Source organism: Dunckerocampus dactyliophorus, chromosome 12 (genome assembly GCF_027744805.1).
Source record: "Dunckerocampus dactyliophorus isolate RoL2022-P2 chromosome 12, RoL_Ddac_1.1, whole genome shotgun sequence".
Taxonomy (NCBI): domain Eukaryota; kingdom Metazoa; phylum Chordata; class Actinopteri; order Syngnathiformes; family Syngnathidae; genus Dunckerocampus; species Dunckerocampus dactyliophorus.
In genome coordinates this window covers 21,014,428-21,030,262 of record NC_072830.1, presented here as the reverse complement: position 1 = coordinate 21,030,262, position 15,835 = coordinate 21,014,428, and the positions used below count along the sequence as shown (strand labels likewise).

General features: G+C 42.2%; 1 protein-coding gene across 3 annotated transcripts in view; it reads left to right on the top strand.

Annotated features, from left to right (window-relative positions):
• The window catches only part of dph1 (diphthamide biosynthesis 1), a 107,783-nt gene extending 92,804 nt beyond the window's left edge, over positions 1–14,979 (top strand). For 2 of the 3 annotated variants that reach the window (XM_054794002.1, XM_054794003.1), the window contains 2 exons: positions 1,109–1,275; positions 1,425–14,979. In XM_054794002.1, the coding sequence (XP_054649977.1) occupies positions 1,109–1,275; positions 1,425–1,545 (288 nt within the window). In that variant the 3' untranslated portion in view covers positions 1,546–14,979. The remainder of the gene's footprint in view (positions 1–1,108; positions 1,276–1,424) is intronic. The other variant, XM_054794004.1, reaches the window with a different exon arrangement.
• The last annotated feature ends 856 nt before the right edge of the window (positions 14,980–15,835 follow it).

Here is a 15,835-nt window from a genome sequence, read left to right as displayed (position 1 = left end):
GATAGGCTCCAGCATACCCCCGCAACCCAAAATGAGAATAAGCGGCATAGAAAATGGATGGATGGACTTGATTTATATCGTGCCTTTCAAGATACCCAAAGCACTTTACAGTGAAAATCCATTATTCACTCACTCTGTAGTCACACACCGGTGGTGGTATTCTACATCTGTATCTACAGCTGCCCTGGGGTAAACTGACGGAAATGTGGCTGGCCGTTGGCACCGGCGGCCTCTCTGACCACCACCAAACATTCATTCACATTTATATACCAGTGTGGGCGGCACAAATCTGGATTCGCACTGAATTCTACACCTTGTATTGCCACTGTCTGATGACAATCATTGCAGGTATCATAAAACTATTGTTGTACAGATTTATGCACGGTTGCCAGTAGCTAACGAAAACGATGATTGGTTGTCATCTTGACCGTCTTTGCTCATCTTCTCAAAAAAGTGAATAAAGGAGGTACTTTGGCAGCCAAAGGAGAAACCTGTTATAAGCACGGTGTTACAAGCTTTCATCGGTTGTTTAGCAGCACACTTGTAATGGCATGCCAGAGAACACAGGGAATGTCATTATGTTAAATTCAAATCGGCATATAACAGGTTTTTTTTGGACCAGAATAACATGCCTGAATTTTGTCATTGTCAGCCTTTAATCGCTGAGAAAATTGGACAAATCCTGCATCTACATCATTATCCTGATTTGCATCAAAGTTTTCTGCACCCTCAAAGTTTTATGGTTATTAGTTTACGAGTTATATAATCCTGCTAATCAACAACCACAAAATTGGAATAAAATCAGTTAAAAGCTACTTCCCTCCTCTCCTTCTTCTTCTTCTTGGTCCTCCTCTCATCTCACAGCTGTTACGCTGTGCAGCAGCTGCATACACTTCCACCTGTTATCTAAAGCGCGATGTTTTGACACCTGCCTCGTCTGTATTGTCAATCTGCCGTGTCTTTCCAGCTCTCTGCATACCTGCACTGTTTATTAAAAACTAAAATTCACTTCACTGTTGTAAATAAACATCATATCATAATTCTACCCTGTAAAAATCACTGGGGTTTTTTTGTATGTGTTATCAAGTCTCACCTTCCATCCCCTCAGGCAGCAGTGGCTCTCCAGGAGAGCGAATGGAAGGAGGTCTACCCCATGGACTTCTACTCCAATCAGAGCCTGGGGCCTTGGACCCCCAACCACAAGGACAACCAGCCTGTGCGGGCTCCTGGCACACAGGCTCAGGTGAGACAAATCAGGAGAGCTGCTTGCGGAGGGTGAGCTACATGTCGCTACACTGACACCTAGTGTTCTTCACAATACATGAACCTGGCTTTGACCTTGAAATTCCCTCCTCATTTTTCACAATAACTTCATTTCCTTCTTCAAGCCACACATGATTCATTCTTTTGGATTTGCTCTGCAGAAACCAAGCTCCCAGCCCAACCAGAAGTGTAACCCGACGCAGTGCGCTCCCTGTGGGTGCCAAGGGGAATGACCACAGTCATACTATATTTCTTCTCAAGGCTGATTGGATCACAGTTTAGTGCAGACAAAAAAAAACAAAGAGCATACCTGCCATAAAGTATCCTTCATTGCTTACAGAAAATAGATCAAACATTGCTCTGCCTCACTTTTTGTTTCTGAATATATTCCAAAACGCAGGCACAGAGAGCTCCCAATGCAGAGCTCATGCATGTTTATGAATGCATGAATCACATCCCTGTGAAGAAGCTGCTAGGTTTCTGCCTCTGCAGCTCCTCCTGTAAAGGAGACACATCTTTTGGGATTGTGAGACAGAGAGACAATGACCAAGAGTCAGGTTATGTGGGTGACGTTTTTTGGAATACAATGCAACCTCCTTGACCTTGAATAAAAGGTTGTATGTTGCAGCACGCTTGTTCACACTATGCTTCACACAAACCCACACCGCCTTGTGGTATCTGCTCTATGGGATGAAGCACCTTATTTATTTACATTCTGCAAAAGGATTAAGCACAAGATTACTGTGATTATTTGTGTTATGTCCAATCGCCTCACAATAAATGAAAAAAAAATCAATTACTGTTTGATTTGTGCACCAAATGCAAGGCTAGAGGGAGAATGCCACGTGAGTCACGACTGCTCTCTGTCCTCATTATTTATTGATGGGGGATTCTGTCAATAAATAAATATATAAACATGCATTTGCTGCAACAGAAGAAAGCCGACTGACAGGAGCCCGACGAGGCGTCCTCTCTGTACAACCTGAGAACTTGTGAGCTTTGCACATTTCTCTCTAGCGGGCAGGGCTTTAGTGTTTATGCTGAAACTTTCTCTAGTTTTCCTGGTGTCTCCTTGGCAACAGGGTGCCGCAGACGTCCATCTCTTTGCCATGTGCCTCACGTCGAGGCTACAGGTGCAGGAATAAGAATACATTAATGGCCCGTCACACTGTTTGTTTTGATTTGTGCATCAGGGGACAGTGGGAACGTTTAATAAATTGGCTTCCCTTCCCAAAGCATGGCACTTTTAATTTCATAGCTGGAGGAATTGTTTGGCTTTAAATAATACAAACTCAGAGAGACTCAAGAGAAAATCACAAATTGGGATTTTTTTGATGACTAAACAAAATTTTTGAATGAGGAAAAACATCAAACATTATTACTTTTGATACCAAATACCAAAGGAAAGTTCACTTAATGAACCGTAAGGGCATGCATAAAAGCCAACTGCAGCTTAGCTTTTGTTCCTGAGTTTCTTTGTCTGCACCACTTTTTAGACCGAGGTGGACAGGTTTGTCATCTGGACGACTCATGCCTACCAAAACTAGTTCTCTACGGTGAACTAAGATTTGAGAAGCGGCTGCAGGGTGGTCAAAGACTCAGTTATAAAGACTGCATCGAAAGGGACTTGAAGGCGATGAAGATCAATCCATCATTCTGAGTGGCGTGGGAAGCAGGGAATATAAACTCATCAGATAAATAAATTAATATTACAGGTTCTCAGTAGTAGTTTAATTTCTAAATAACTACATCAAATTTTGTGTAAAGGGATAACAATTTTGGAAATATGGGCCATTATTTGATTAAAAAAATAATGTGCAGTTAGTGGTCCCCCAGTTTCTGCATGTTTAATGCAGGCGGAAATGTGTCCCACCTCCTTCGACGGTCCTTGAACACACCTAACTTTCTCCCATGTCGCAAAGATAGACTACTATACTATATTTTCCCCTTTTTCTTTCACCTCATATTTGGTCAAAAATGCTGATACTATGTGGGAATGCATAAAGGTAAGATTTGATGACCTTATTGAGTGCTAATGTGCACCTCTGAAAAACAAACTCCAGGCTCGCACTGGTGGACGGTGGGTCCGTATTCATTTAGTGCTTTTAATTTTGCTGTTCCTGTCATTGTTTTACACAATACATAATAAGATAAATCAGATTGCAATATTGTACGTTTGTTATGCTGATGTGTTGAAAATCTTCCCCGGTGGCTAGCTTGCGCGCTGCTAATGCTATTGGTAGTCATGTCGGTCATGTCATAATGACACAAGCCCCCAAATAGCTGTCCTCGGCAATGCCTGTCGGTAACTAGCAGTTTGTAATGCAAATTTTAGCTAGCAGCTCAAATAAAAAAATCAGCCGAGAGACGGCTCGCATCTTTAAAAAAAAAAAAAAAAAAACTCACTCGTATGCCAAGGTTCCACTGTATAAATGACAATTTAGAAAATACCGGGGGTGCTCCAGTACCTTCTCACTTCTCTGTGGCAGTCGAAGTAGTCACTGACAACTCACTGACCACTCAACAGTACATAGTAATGACTTAGGTCTTGTTGATAGAGCCATCTGCCAGGGCTTTGAAGCTAAACTTACCATTCAATTTACTCTTTTCTTTGTCCATTTCTGCTAAATATTTATTCCCACTTGTGGCATACACGTTGACACGTTAACTTTAACACACCTATATACAGTACATATACAATCATAATTTGTTGAATGCTGTAGCATACTGTGATAATAGTTATTTTGTAAACAAAATTTGTGTAAACAAAACATGAGAATTTGACATTTAGATGCTGCTGTAAACTTAAACCAATGTGTGTTCAGCTGCTTCGCCATGTGTGACCACTAGGTGTCATTGTTGTAATAGCTAATTTATAGTTACTGTAAGAGGCACAGTCACACCTTTCTGTCAGGAGTAGCCCTGCTGACAGGCAAGATACTGTAGACCAGGGGTCACCAACGTTTTCCCTTGTGAGAGCTACTTTTACAAAATGAAAATGGCCAAGAGCTGCTCATTTTTGTAACATTTATTTTCAGAGCTTATTTTAAACCCAAACAAAGCGAATATGCTTGTTTTACCAAAACATTCACAAAATGCTGGTGTCCACAACTCACATTTTGTATTTCAGGATGCATTTCTTTCTACTGTTCTTTCCTTATTAACTGAAAACCTGAATGAAAAGCAGGCTTGCGGGCACCTCATGTGGTCGTGGGGGGCTACCTGGTGCCCGTGGGCACCACGTTGGTGACCCCTGGTCTATAGCCACCAAGTAACGTTATCTTATTTGATCATTTACATTCGTTAATGTGGTGTAACAAATCAGAGGTTTTATAATGTATAATATCATGTATAATATCATGTATAATTGTTCTTAAGCGTCACTATTAGCTCACTTGCCACACCCCAGAGACCCCTATCCACCTGACTACAGCGGCCTTTGAGGGGTGAAAATATCTCGTAATGAGACAGCAATGATATGTACAATACATATCATAGCACTGTGCTGTATAAATGATTCAGAAGAAGACGCAAAAGAAAAGAGCAAGAGACATATTGCTGCATGCTTTGAATGGGCAAAATGCAGCGTCATCTTGTGGACAGATAAAATAAAAAATAATTGAAAACCACTAGACCAAATTGAAATCTTAACGTGAATGATTGCATTATGTGAAGAGATTTTTTTAAATTGCGTTTTCAGTGGAGATGCAGTACAGAAAATGGATGGATGGATGGTGTTTTCAATGGGATAGTCTTTGTCATTAGGAACAAATGTATCATTTTTGTACAGCTTTGCCATTTTAGGCAAATTCAAAAATAAGTCATTCTAAAATATGTAAAATATGAGAATCCTCTAGCAATCATTTGCATGTTTATTCAGTTTCTTGTTCATTTTAATGTGTGGTACAACTAAAGGAACACCTGTTTGGACAAATACACTGATAATAAAAATAGCTCATAAAGGTAACATTTTTTGGCGGTACAATGCCACAGCTATTGCCATAAGAACTTAAGTGGTTTTGGTGGCTAGATATCAGCTTTTAAATTAAAACTCCTAGTTTTACTGTCATTTTTTCCATCACTGTGTACTCTTTGAACACAGACAAAATTATTTTAAAACAAACCAAATAACACAAATGCCCCTAAATACATGTCTTAAGTTAAACATTGATCGTTTTAATGTGCTGCAAAGTTTATACAACTACTGCCCACGACTCCGAGCGTTAGTATTACCATGCTAGGGTTCTAGAAGACCTGTTCAAATACTTAATTACTTATTATTGCCTCCTGTCACTTGAAGTTGTTGGCAGGCCAAACGCTGTGTGTAAATGTTTATATAACAGTCGTTCTCAATGCTACTTGGATTTAGTCTGGTTCATGACAGGGCAATTAGCAGCCTCATTGCTGCAGAGCCACAGGGGGAAAACCAATAAATAATGATGTGTGTGTGTGTGTGTGTGTGTGTGTGTCGTGAAGGAAGCTTGAATAAGTCTTGAGTGCAAAACAAATAAGTGGTGTAAAAGAGATGACTAATTCTGCGTGGGAGCCCAGCATGTCCGTGATGCTTTGGACTGAGACGTGCACATACACCGCACTGGGCCGCTGTACATTACACTCCCCCTAACTGCCCACTCAGGCCTGCCCACTGTCCCTAAGTTCCCTCTCTGCGACCCGCTTGGAGAGTTGAAAAATATCCCTATTATTCTATTTACATGAATATAAGAACAGCTCCCCTCCCAAAGACCAGGAAGCCATTCGAGTGTAGGTTATTGTCGTCTGTGTACCTTGTGACTCTCAATGAACCACAGTGGCTTTTTATTGACAATGCTGATTTAGAAGAACTTTCATTAGGTCGCTGAGTCATTGTTAAAAAGGCTGAGGGGGGGAAACAAACAACAGAGCGAGGAGGAAATGTGACTCATTGGTGAGTAATGGACGCTTTGCCTCTGCCCACAATACACTGCAAGTGTAATTCTGGAGGATAGAAACGTATGCGTCATACCACCAGATCCTGTTCCTTATATACTTTGCCATGTGCGTATCATGCAGAGTCAATGCGAGAGCTTCAGACATTCAATTGTGCTCACATGTTCAATATTGTTGGTGTTAGAGCTGCACTGCATTATACTGTATTCTTGTGTTTGGTCAAAATACGAAAACGTCTCTCAGGAGTGATGGTGTTAGTAATATTTTGATCCTCTCTTGCGCAGGTGCATCGCACGAGAATATGGTGCAAAATGTATTTGATTTCAACGTTTGCAGATTAGAGCATGAACCAGGAGTTTACAATAGTGAACTTAATTTTCTGAGATGCTGAATTTGGGTTTTTTTATTAGCTGCAAACAGTAATAAAATGATTAAGAAATACATTCTTGAAACATTCACTCTTTGTTGTGAAGTTATAGAATATAAGAATTTCACTTTTTGAATTGAACGACAAAAATTTACTTTTCATGTTTCATGAACTTTTCAAAGATATCCAAATGTGTTGCACATGAACCTGAATAATGTCATAACGTGCAGTTCTACACTACTGCCAATAGAAATACAGTCAAACCTGTCGTAGCGGCCACCTTTATAGAACGGCCACCTGCCTATAGCGGCCACTTTTGCAGACTCCCTCTAGTGGCCGCTATAGACAAGACCCAATTATTAAACAGTATTTCGCTCTTATTTCCAACTCTAAACAACATTATCTCCAAAGCTTACTTATTCCTGTGGATCACATCTAACCAACCAGCAAGCTCAGTTCAGAGTTTTTGGATCCTGTTTTTGGATCCTGTGATATAGAGCGTTGTTATGACCCTGGGTAACATAACATATTTAATGAGGGCACAGGAGGCGGGGAAATCAAGTCACCCAAAGTTATTAATGAATAAACTAAAAAGAAGAAAGCAAACCCTCCCATACCCAAAGAAGTCCTGATGTGCCAGCCCAAACAAACGAAAGGACACTGAGGTGAACAGGCCAACCCCATATAGGGTTGTCGTCCTGTCACCTTACTGCTACCCCGGAATAAGAAAAAACAACTAAAACCATGAACAAAATAGCCCAAAAACCATACAGCCGGTCACACCAGGACAAACAAACTACTGTAAAAACTAACGGAATAAAAACCCAGGATCCTGCTCAGCATCACACCAGCAGCCAGCGAGAAGCATCTGAATGACCCTGAAGCATGAGGAGGAGGTAGAGACGAGCCTGCAGCGGACAAAGGCAGCACGATCAGAGCAAGGAGCAGAGAGCGAGCAAAGCCTACCTGCACACATTTGTATGCTCCAGAGAGGGTGGGGTCGATCAGCTGCTTCCTGCAAAAAATACAACCAATAAGATCAAGCAGTGCTCAAACATAAAACCCCCACCCAAAGACACTGAATAGGATAGATAAAAATCCAAACCATTTGTCCATCCGACTGACTGGCGACCAGTCCAGGATGTACCCGGCCTCTTGCCCAAAGTCAGCTGGGATCGGCTCCAGCATACCCACGACCCTAGTGAGGACAAGTGGTACAAAAAATGGCTGGATGGAAGGGACAGGTGTTCTCTGGTGTAAGAAACACTCTACCTCCAGCCAAATCATTCCCCATGATCACTGATATGCCCTTTATTGGGAACCCAGGACGCACGCCAACAATAGACCACACGTCTGACTGTACCACAGTGTTGTGTAAAGGAACACCAATGTCCTGTAAATTGAAACCAAGCACAGGAACGTGAGTGCCAACAGCAGTCTGATTATTTAAGGGCAAAACCCCCTCAATAATGAACAACTGCGATGCTGCGGTATCACGCAATAGCTTCACAGATCACCACCATCACTTGCCACCGACACAAATCCGTCCGTAACAAAAGGCTTTAAATCAGCAGAATCACAGGCCTTCTTTGGCACAGGTCAATGATCATGATTCACTTTTAATTAAAGCAACAGATTTGGCATTATTGCGTTATTAATGCAATTAACTATATCATGCATTATTGCATTTTTTGTGACTGCTGGAGATAAAGGATGAGATGAAATAGATCCTGGACTTTAGCCTAGCCTGGAGCAGCCTTGCTCCACAGAATAAATCTCCATGGTAACTTATGTCATAATGTATCCCACGGTCCACTATCCCACTTTTGTGCAGATAAATTGAGCCAGGGTAACCAAGATATCCCGGATTAATCCCTTATCTTAGTTTTGTGCAACAGGCCCAGTACAGCCGGTCACTCCAGGACAAACAAGAAACTAAAAACGAACTAAATTAAAACCCAGGATGCTGCTCAGCGTCACAGCAGCTGCCTGCGAGAAGCAGCTGAATGACCCTGGAGCGTGACGAGGAAGTGGCGACGAGCCTGCAGCACGATCAGAGCAGGGAGTGAGCAAAGCACACCTGCACACATTTACTGGATATGCTCCGGGGAAGGCGGGCAAATTGGCTGCTTCCTGCAAAAAATACAAACTCGAAAAGATCAAACACGTAAAAAACACCAAAAAAAACAGTGCTCAAACATAGTCATAGTCAAGCATACGTCACTAGTGTGGTTTTATTCTTCAGTGGGTCTTCAAAAACAGCAGAGGGCTCCTGTGAGATAGATGATCTTTGATGCGAGTTTTTATGTTTTTGCGCAGTAGGCTCTCAAAAAACAGCAGAAGGCTCCTGTGATGTAGAGCTGGGGTCCCCAACCAGACCCGGTACTGGTCCGTGGGCGGGGCCGAACCGGGTCACAGGAAACTGATAAATGATCATTAAAAAAATACGCTTGCAAATAACTGCATTTAAGTGGATATCAATTTTGGAAATATTGGCCATTATTACATTCAAAAGATAATGTACAGTTGCAAAGTTTTTGCATGTATATGTTTGTTGCAAGCGGCAACCCTTCCCACTTGAACGCACCATCTAACTTTCTCCCACGCTGCACAGACAGACTACTATACTGTATTTTTCCTGCTTGGTGCCAAGTGCTGATAGTATGTGGGAATGCATAATGGTAAGATTTTATATCGTTACTGAGTGCATATTTGTTGGTGTACAACCTCAAGTTAATTTATGCTAGCACACTACCGGTACCTGTTACCACACACATCAAACAGCAACATATAATCTTCTCTCTGGAAAACCACCTCCAGGCTTGTACTGGTGGATGGTGGGTCTGTATTCATTTTGTGCTTTTAATTTGATGTTGTTCCTGTCTTAGTTTTACACAACACATAATAAATGAGTTCAATTAGATCGCTGTAGGGCCGCACGGTGACAGAGTGGTTAGCATGTTGGCTACACAGTTCCAATATCCAGAGTTCCAATATCCACTTTGGCATCTCTGTGTGGAGTTTGCATGTTCTCTCCGTGCGTGTGTGGGTTTTCTCCGGGTACTCCAGTTTCCTCCCACATTCCAAAAAAACATGCATGTTATGTGAATTGGAAACTCTAAATTGTCCATAGGTATGAATGTGAGTGTGAATGGTTGTTTGTCTATATGTGCCCTGTGATTGGCTGGCGACCAGTCCAGGGTGTATCCCGCCTCTCGCCTGAAGTCAGCTGGGATAGGCTCCAGCATACCCCCGCAACCCTGATAGGATAAGCGGCATAGAAAATGGATGGATGGATGGATAGATCTCTGTGACATAAGACACCGCCCCACCCGCGGTCTGCCAGAGATTTGTGGGAACACGAGCCAGTCCGTGGGTCCACAAAGTTGGAGACCACTGATGTAAAGGATCTACAGTATGTTTTTTTTTCTGCAGTAGGTCCTTTAAAAACAGCAGAGGGCTCCAGTGAAATAGAGCAGTGATTCTCAACTGGTGTTTTGCGCATGCGTTGCCTGACGTGTGACTGCCGAAAAGCAGGTTGACAAGCTGCCGTGTTTCCGGTACGGATGGAGTAGTGACAGCGGTGATGACAGTCCCCATTTTGTCTGCGCATACGTTCCTCTTTCAACGAGAGCGTATTTTTCTCGAGTAAGGTTACTGATGAGTAAGGGATGACTTTCCAAGCGTTTCAGGCGGCCGCTTGCGGGTTAGTGTTTGGGAGGAAATGGCGCCATGAATGAGCAGTTGTTCTTTCTCCACACGATGACAGCAATTGTGTTGAGATTCTGTGTTTAACAGTATTTTAACATACGTATACCTACTGTACGTACTAACCTACGTATAGCACTCGCTTGGAATCTTACATCTCTTTGTTTTCGCCATTTCTGGTTAACGTGAGCAATTTTTATTCTGTGATCTTTTTTTTGTGGAGACACTGCCTTGTTCAAGACCAAACCGCCACCTAGTGTTTAAACTAAGAATACAAAACAGTTAAGTACAGTAATTTACGGACTTGAGTGCACTGGAATATAAGCTGCACCCACAAAATTGAAAAAGAAAAATGCGTATGTGCATGGGAGTTTTTGTACACACTTTTAGTACACCATCACCCTCCAATGACAAGCGGCGACGCAAATTACAGTAATTTTTGAACGTGAACTTCTCAAATATCTGATTTATTTCATTAATCACATTTATGTATTTCAATTTTAAATGTGAAAGTGTTGGCAACGGTTACGTGGCTGCCTGGAGGGCACCAACTTTTGAACGTGTTGCAAGCATTATGTCCCGCCCTCTTCCTGCTCCGAGCAGGTAAGCTGCACCCCAGGTAACGCACACATGCCCGGGAGCCTTTGCTAAGCGCTGGTGGTGTCACTTTAAGCCGGTTGCAAACAGTACCTTTAATGAAAAGACATTCAAGTGCAGTTTGAGTTTGAGGCAGTGCGAAATAACACGCTGTGCCAGCGCAGAACTAGTTTTGTGTTTGTAAAGGTTTTCAGTACATGTGACATCTAGGGAGATGAATCAGAGCATTTGCACACGGACTTGGATGAGAAGTGAAACAAGAAGTTAAAAATCAAGCAGGTCTAGTTGCTCTGATTCAACACTCAACCCCTCTGCCTGGACCAATAGATCCAATTGGGGATTAAACAGTACTGTCTGCCTGTCTACTGACTACCTAGTAGTCTTCATCGTGGGCGGAATTTCAACATGTTGCAACACAATGTGAGCTTTCGCTTTGTGCCGCGCTCTTCTCCAGTAGAGATGTCGCTACCTAGCTGTGTGTTGGATGGACGGCGCCTTAAGTCCACACTCAATGTTCTTCCCCTCCTGCTCAAGCTTGACCAAGTTGCCCATAAACATGGCACGCACCTTGGGATGGCACAGCAAGGGTCATTACACAATTTCTGGGGGGCAAAGACCCCGCGAACCGCTGAAAACGGCTGTTTTGGGTCACAACCCACCAGTTGAGAATCCCTCGACTAAAGAAACAAACAGCCTGCATGTCAGCTTTGGTTCTTGGTGACAAAAAGTATTAGTGTGAATTGCACTCTTTAGTTCATAATTTTATTTGTTATTCAGTGTGACCCATATTTTGTTCCATTGTTAGACTATGCTAGGGGTGTGTTAAAAAAAAAAAAGTTGTTTGCCACAAATGCTCCCAAGTCTGGACTGTGGACACCCCCGTACTGGGCAAAATACAAACAAAATATGTCCGTTTTGTATTATTAACTAGAATACTATTTTTAAACAGGGTTCATGTGTCACACACATGAAAGTACATAAAAATAGTGTCACAAGGAGATGAAAACAAGCAAGTTTTACAATATTAACAATGGGGCAGTCAAAAATAACACCTTAAAGGCGGCAACTGAATTATTTAATTAATTACGTAGGTAACACTTTACAATTAGGCACACAAAATTACAGTAGTTAATGAGGAACGAACCCGCCTATCCCTAGCCACTACTCATTAGTTACTCATGAGGTCTTCATTAGTTCCTCAGTAACTATCCTAAATTTATGTGCCTGAGTTCCTCAGTAACTGCTGTACTCATTAGTTCCATATTAGTTCTACATTAGTAGTATTTTTGTGTACCTTATTGCAAAGTGTGACCATTACCTGAAAAAAAAAACAACAATTTCCAACACCATAAATGTACACATCTCTCCGTCCTCAGAACGCTTCCTCATTCTGACCACACTACTGCGAGGTACATTCACAGGCACTCTGAACTCCAAATATCACAACATACAAATATGTCATGTCATTTATCTTTCTGTTAGTAAGATACAGTAATAATTTCAGACGTAGATGTGATTAAACATGAATAATTAATTTGATAACTGTAATTAATCTGATTAAACACTCTAATCATTTGACAGCCCTGATGAAGAATAATAGAAAATATCATAATAATAATGGATTCAACTTGATATAACGCTTTTCAAGGTGGTTCACAATGAAGTGAACCCATTATTCATGCACTCCTCAGTCACACACTGGTGGTGGTCATCTACATTTGTATCCACAGCTGCCCTGGGGTAGTCCGACGGCAACATGGCTGCCAATTCACGCCTACGGCCTCTCCGACCGCCTACCGATACTGTAGACGACCAAGCCTACACGCATGTGCAACGTACAGAATTGTGTGCAAAGAATATACTGTATTGCTGGAAATAGTGCACGTATGCGCCATAGATTCATTATGTACTGTAGCTGTCAAGTTAAGTTAATACAGACTGTAAAGAAATAAATGTGGGTCATCCTGCTGACCGGCCGCCACATTGCATACATTCATGTGCATTAATGAGAAAGAACACAAGATGAAGAGTTTTTATTTATTGATTGAAATGAATAAAGTAGTTTATAGGCTGTACTGCTACAACTGTCTGAATAAGTAAGTCACAAACATTTCTATTATTCATTCAGGATTCATCAATGTCTTTCGGACTTTAAAAAAGATCTTTGACTGTTCCCCTCTTCCTGTTTCCCACCTTGTGTGCGTCGTTGCCCCCTAGCGACCATGGCTGTAGACTGTTACCACTGGTGCCGTTGCTACAGTAACAATCTAATGCCACGGTCACCATGGAGACAGAGGAGAGGGAGAGAGAGCACGTGATTGGTCGCTCCCACGACTGACGTGTGTGTGTGTGTGTGGTGTCGATGGCGCCCCATTGTAGGAAAACTTCACACGAGTCATCCCACTGAGCTCTCGCCAGGCATCAGTAGCCATGACTGTAGACTGTTACTGTACTGGGGGGAGCTTTTAGCAGTAAGCAGTCTAGAGCCAAGGTGTTGATGCGCTGACCACAAGGAAGGACAGATGAGTTGCACTGCAGAGAGTTAGACAACACACTGGTGAGAACTTGCACTTAAAAGTCCTTTTGTTAGAAACACCACACAGTATTGTATAGCGCAGCCCACTTTATTTTTTTTGTCATATTGACTTCCATGCCAATAATCCATGAGTCACACACAGGATATGGACTTCCGGGCGTGGCTTTGGCGGCTTATGCAAGCTCATCTCTGGCAACTGACGTCAACACTCTTCGTCTGATGCTTTATGTCTACAGGCCCTTTGCGAGCACATTGGCCTCTGCTTCTTTAGGAAGGGTACAGACGATAGTTTCCCAGTCACTTCTCAGCCAATGTAAGAGGAGAGTGTGTTAGTCACTGTCCATGGTGCTGAAAGTCAACACAGCTGGTTTTTTGTTTTTTTTAAGAATCAAAGGACATGTCAGCTCATAGCATGATGTTATCCAAGCATGTTCACATCCATAAAACTCATGAATGTCTCTTCCTCCACCATCAGTGGTGGAAGCACCAAAGTAAGACTGAGGATGTTACGGGTGAATTCTTTATCACGCGCCTTGCTGTTTGGGATTAATGGGACCAAATCCTCATCACATATTTATCTTACTGCAGGGGTACAGACAATATGATACATTTGGGGCCTTCCCGACATCCACAAAAAAAGCTGATTTTCTGACGCATATTTGTTGTTGTTGTTTTTCTGCTCACCCTCGACTCTGTTCACTTTCACTTTCACTTTCTCCGTGTGCAAACTAAAAATCAATTTGCCTTCAGGCAGGTATGACAGATAATTTTATTTTGCTTTGTTTTTTCAAGCTGCTACACCTCACGTCTGCTTCTGCCTCTCTCTCTGATTGACTTTTGATTCACTTCTTCTTTGGCTCTTCTTTCAAATAATTCTATGTTTGGCTGGTTAGATGGATGGGTAGATAAACTAATTGCTGGACGGATGCGTTGATTGCTTGATGATAGTGGGTAAATCAATGGATGGGTTTTGACAGTATGGGTGGATTACCACAGATAAACAGATGGATGATGTATTTGGTAAGTCGATTTGACAAATGGAGGGCTAGATGGATAAATACGGGACAAACATGGACGGCTGTTTACAAGCACATGGTCATCCAGCACCATGGACTTGCCTGTTGTCCAATAGCGTCCTCTCGTTCATAGTGGTGCTGATGTGGGAGGGTCTACCCCCCATGCTCATTGTCATTCTGGTCAGTGCACACTTCAGGAGTTACCTTGGGGAGTTTTCATCACCTCCTTCCTCCCCCTCCTCCTCTTCTCCTCTCCCCTCCTCCTGCATTGGATTGCATATCGTGCAGACGTCAGCGGCGTTCACTGTCTCTTTAAATGCTGCTGCTGTTGCCTCATTGGTAGGCGTGTGCATGTGCGCAGGAATGACGCAAACTTGACTTCATCTCAAACGCGTCACGATGTCACCTTTTTTTTTTTTCTTTTTCCCCCTCAAGCTGGAAAAAAAAGAAAGTGGGGAAAGAGAGGGAGAGTGCGCGAATAACGCGAATATGAAGGTCGGACATATGTCAATAAGAAGTTGTGCCGCTTGCGTTTTGTGTGGGGAAGCAATCAGGAGTAAGTTAAGATTGTGCAGCCTCGTTAACACACACACACACACACACATATATATATATATATATATATATATATTTATACATATATATATATATACATATATATATATATTTATACATATATATTTATACATTTATATATATATATATATATATATATATATATACATATATAGTCGGTTGGGAAAGGCTCCAGCATACCCCCGCGACCCTAATGAGGATAAACAGCATAGAAAAAGGACGGATGGATATATATATATATATATATATATATATATATATATATATAACCTTCATCATACACACACAGACACACACATCTGTGACGGCCCATGTGCGCCAAAGTGACTCACACTGCAGTAACTTCCAGCATCACTCAGCTACCGTAAATCCCGCAAACAGTTCGCACGCAAAACATAAAAAAAACGTTTATTTTCTCGTCCAGGTTTCATTTATCGCCGCACGTGCTGTACCTTTCGAATTCAAGTAAGACTCGAGGGAACATGTGGAAACGACGTACCTTTTTGTCCATGTGTGACTTGATGGAAGTGAATCTCCATGAAAACACCAAACAGTATTCACCGCATCTTTCAAATCAAAATAAAAAGTGGTACGTGACCCTTGCAAGTGTCTCTGTCGGATGAAAACCGAGCTTGAGGCTGTTCCGCGGTTCTGCTCTTATAGACATGCTGTAGTACTAGTGATGGAGAGGGGAGGGGACGTTCATTCATTCAGAAGCATCACCGACATGAACGACCTACGTGGGCTGCTACGTCATCGAGGAAACGAGCAAAGGGGAGGGGGAAGGAGGGATGGGGGCGCACACAGATAAATTAGGCAAGTGGGTTTTTATTTTATCCCACGAGA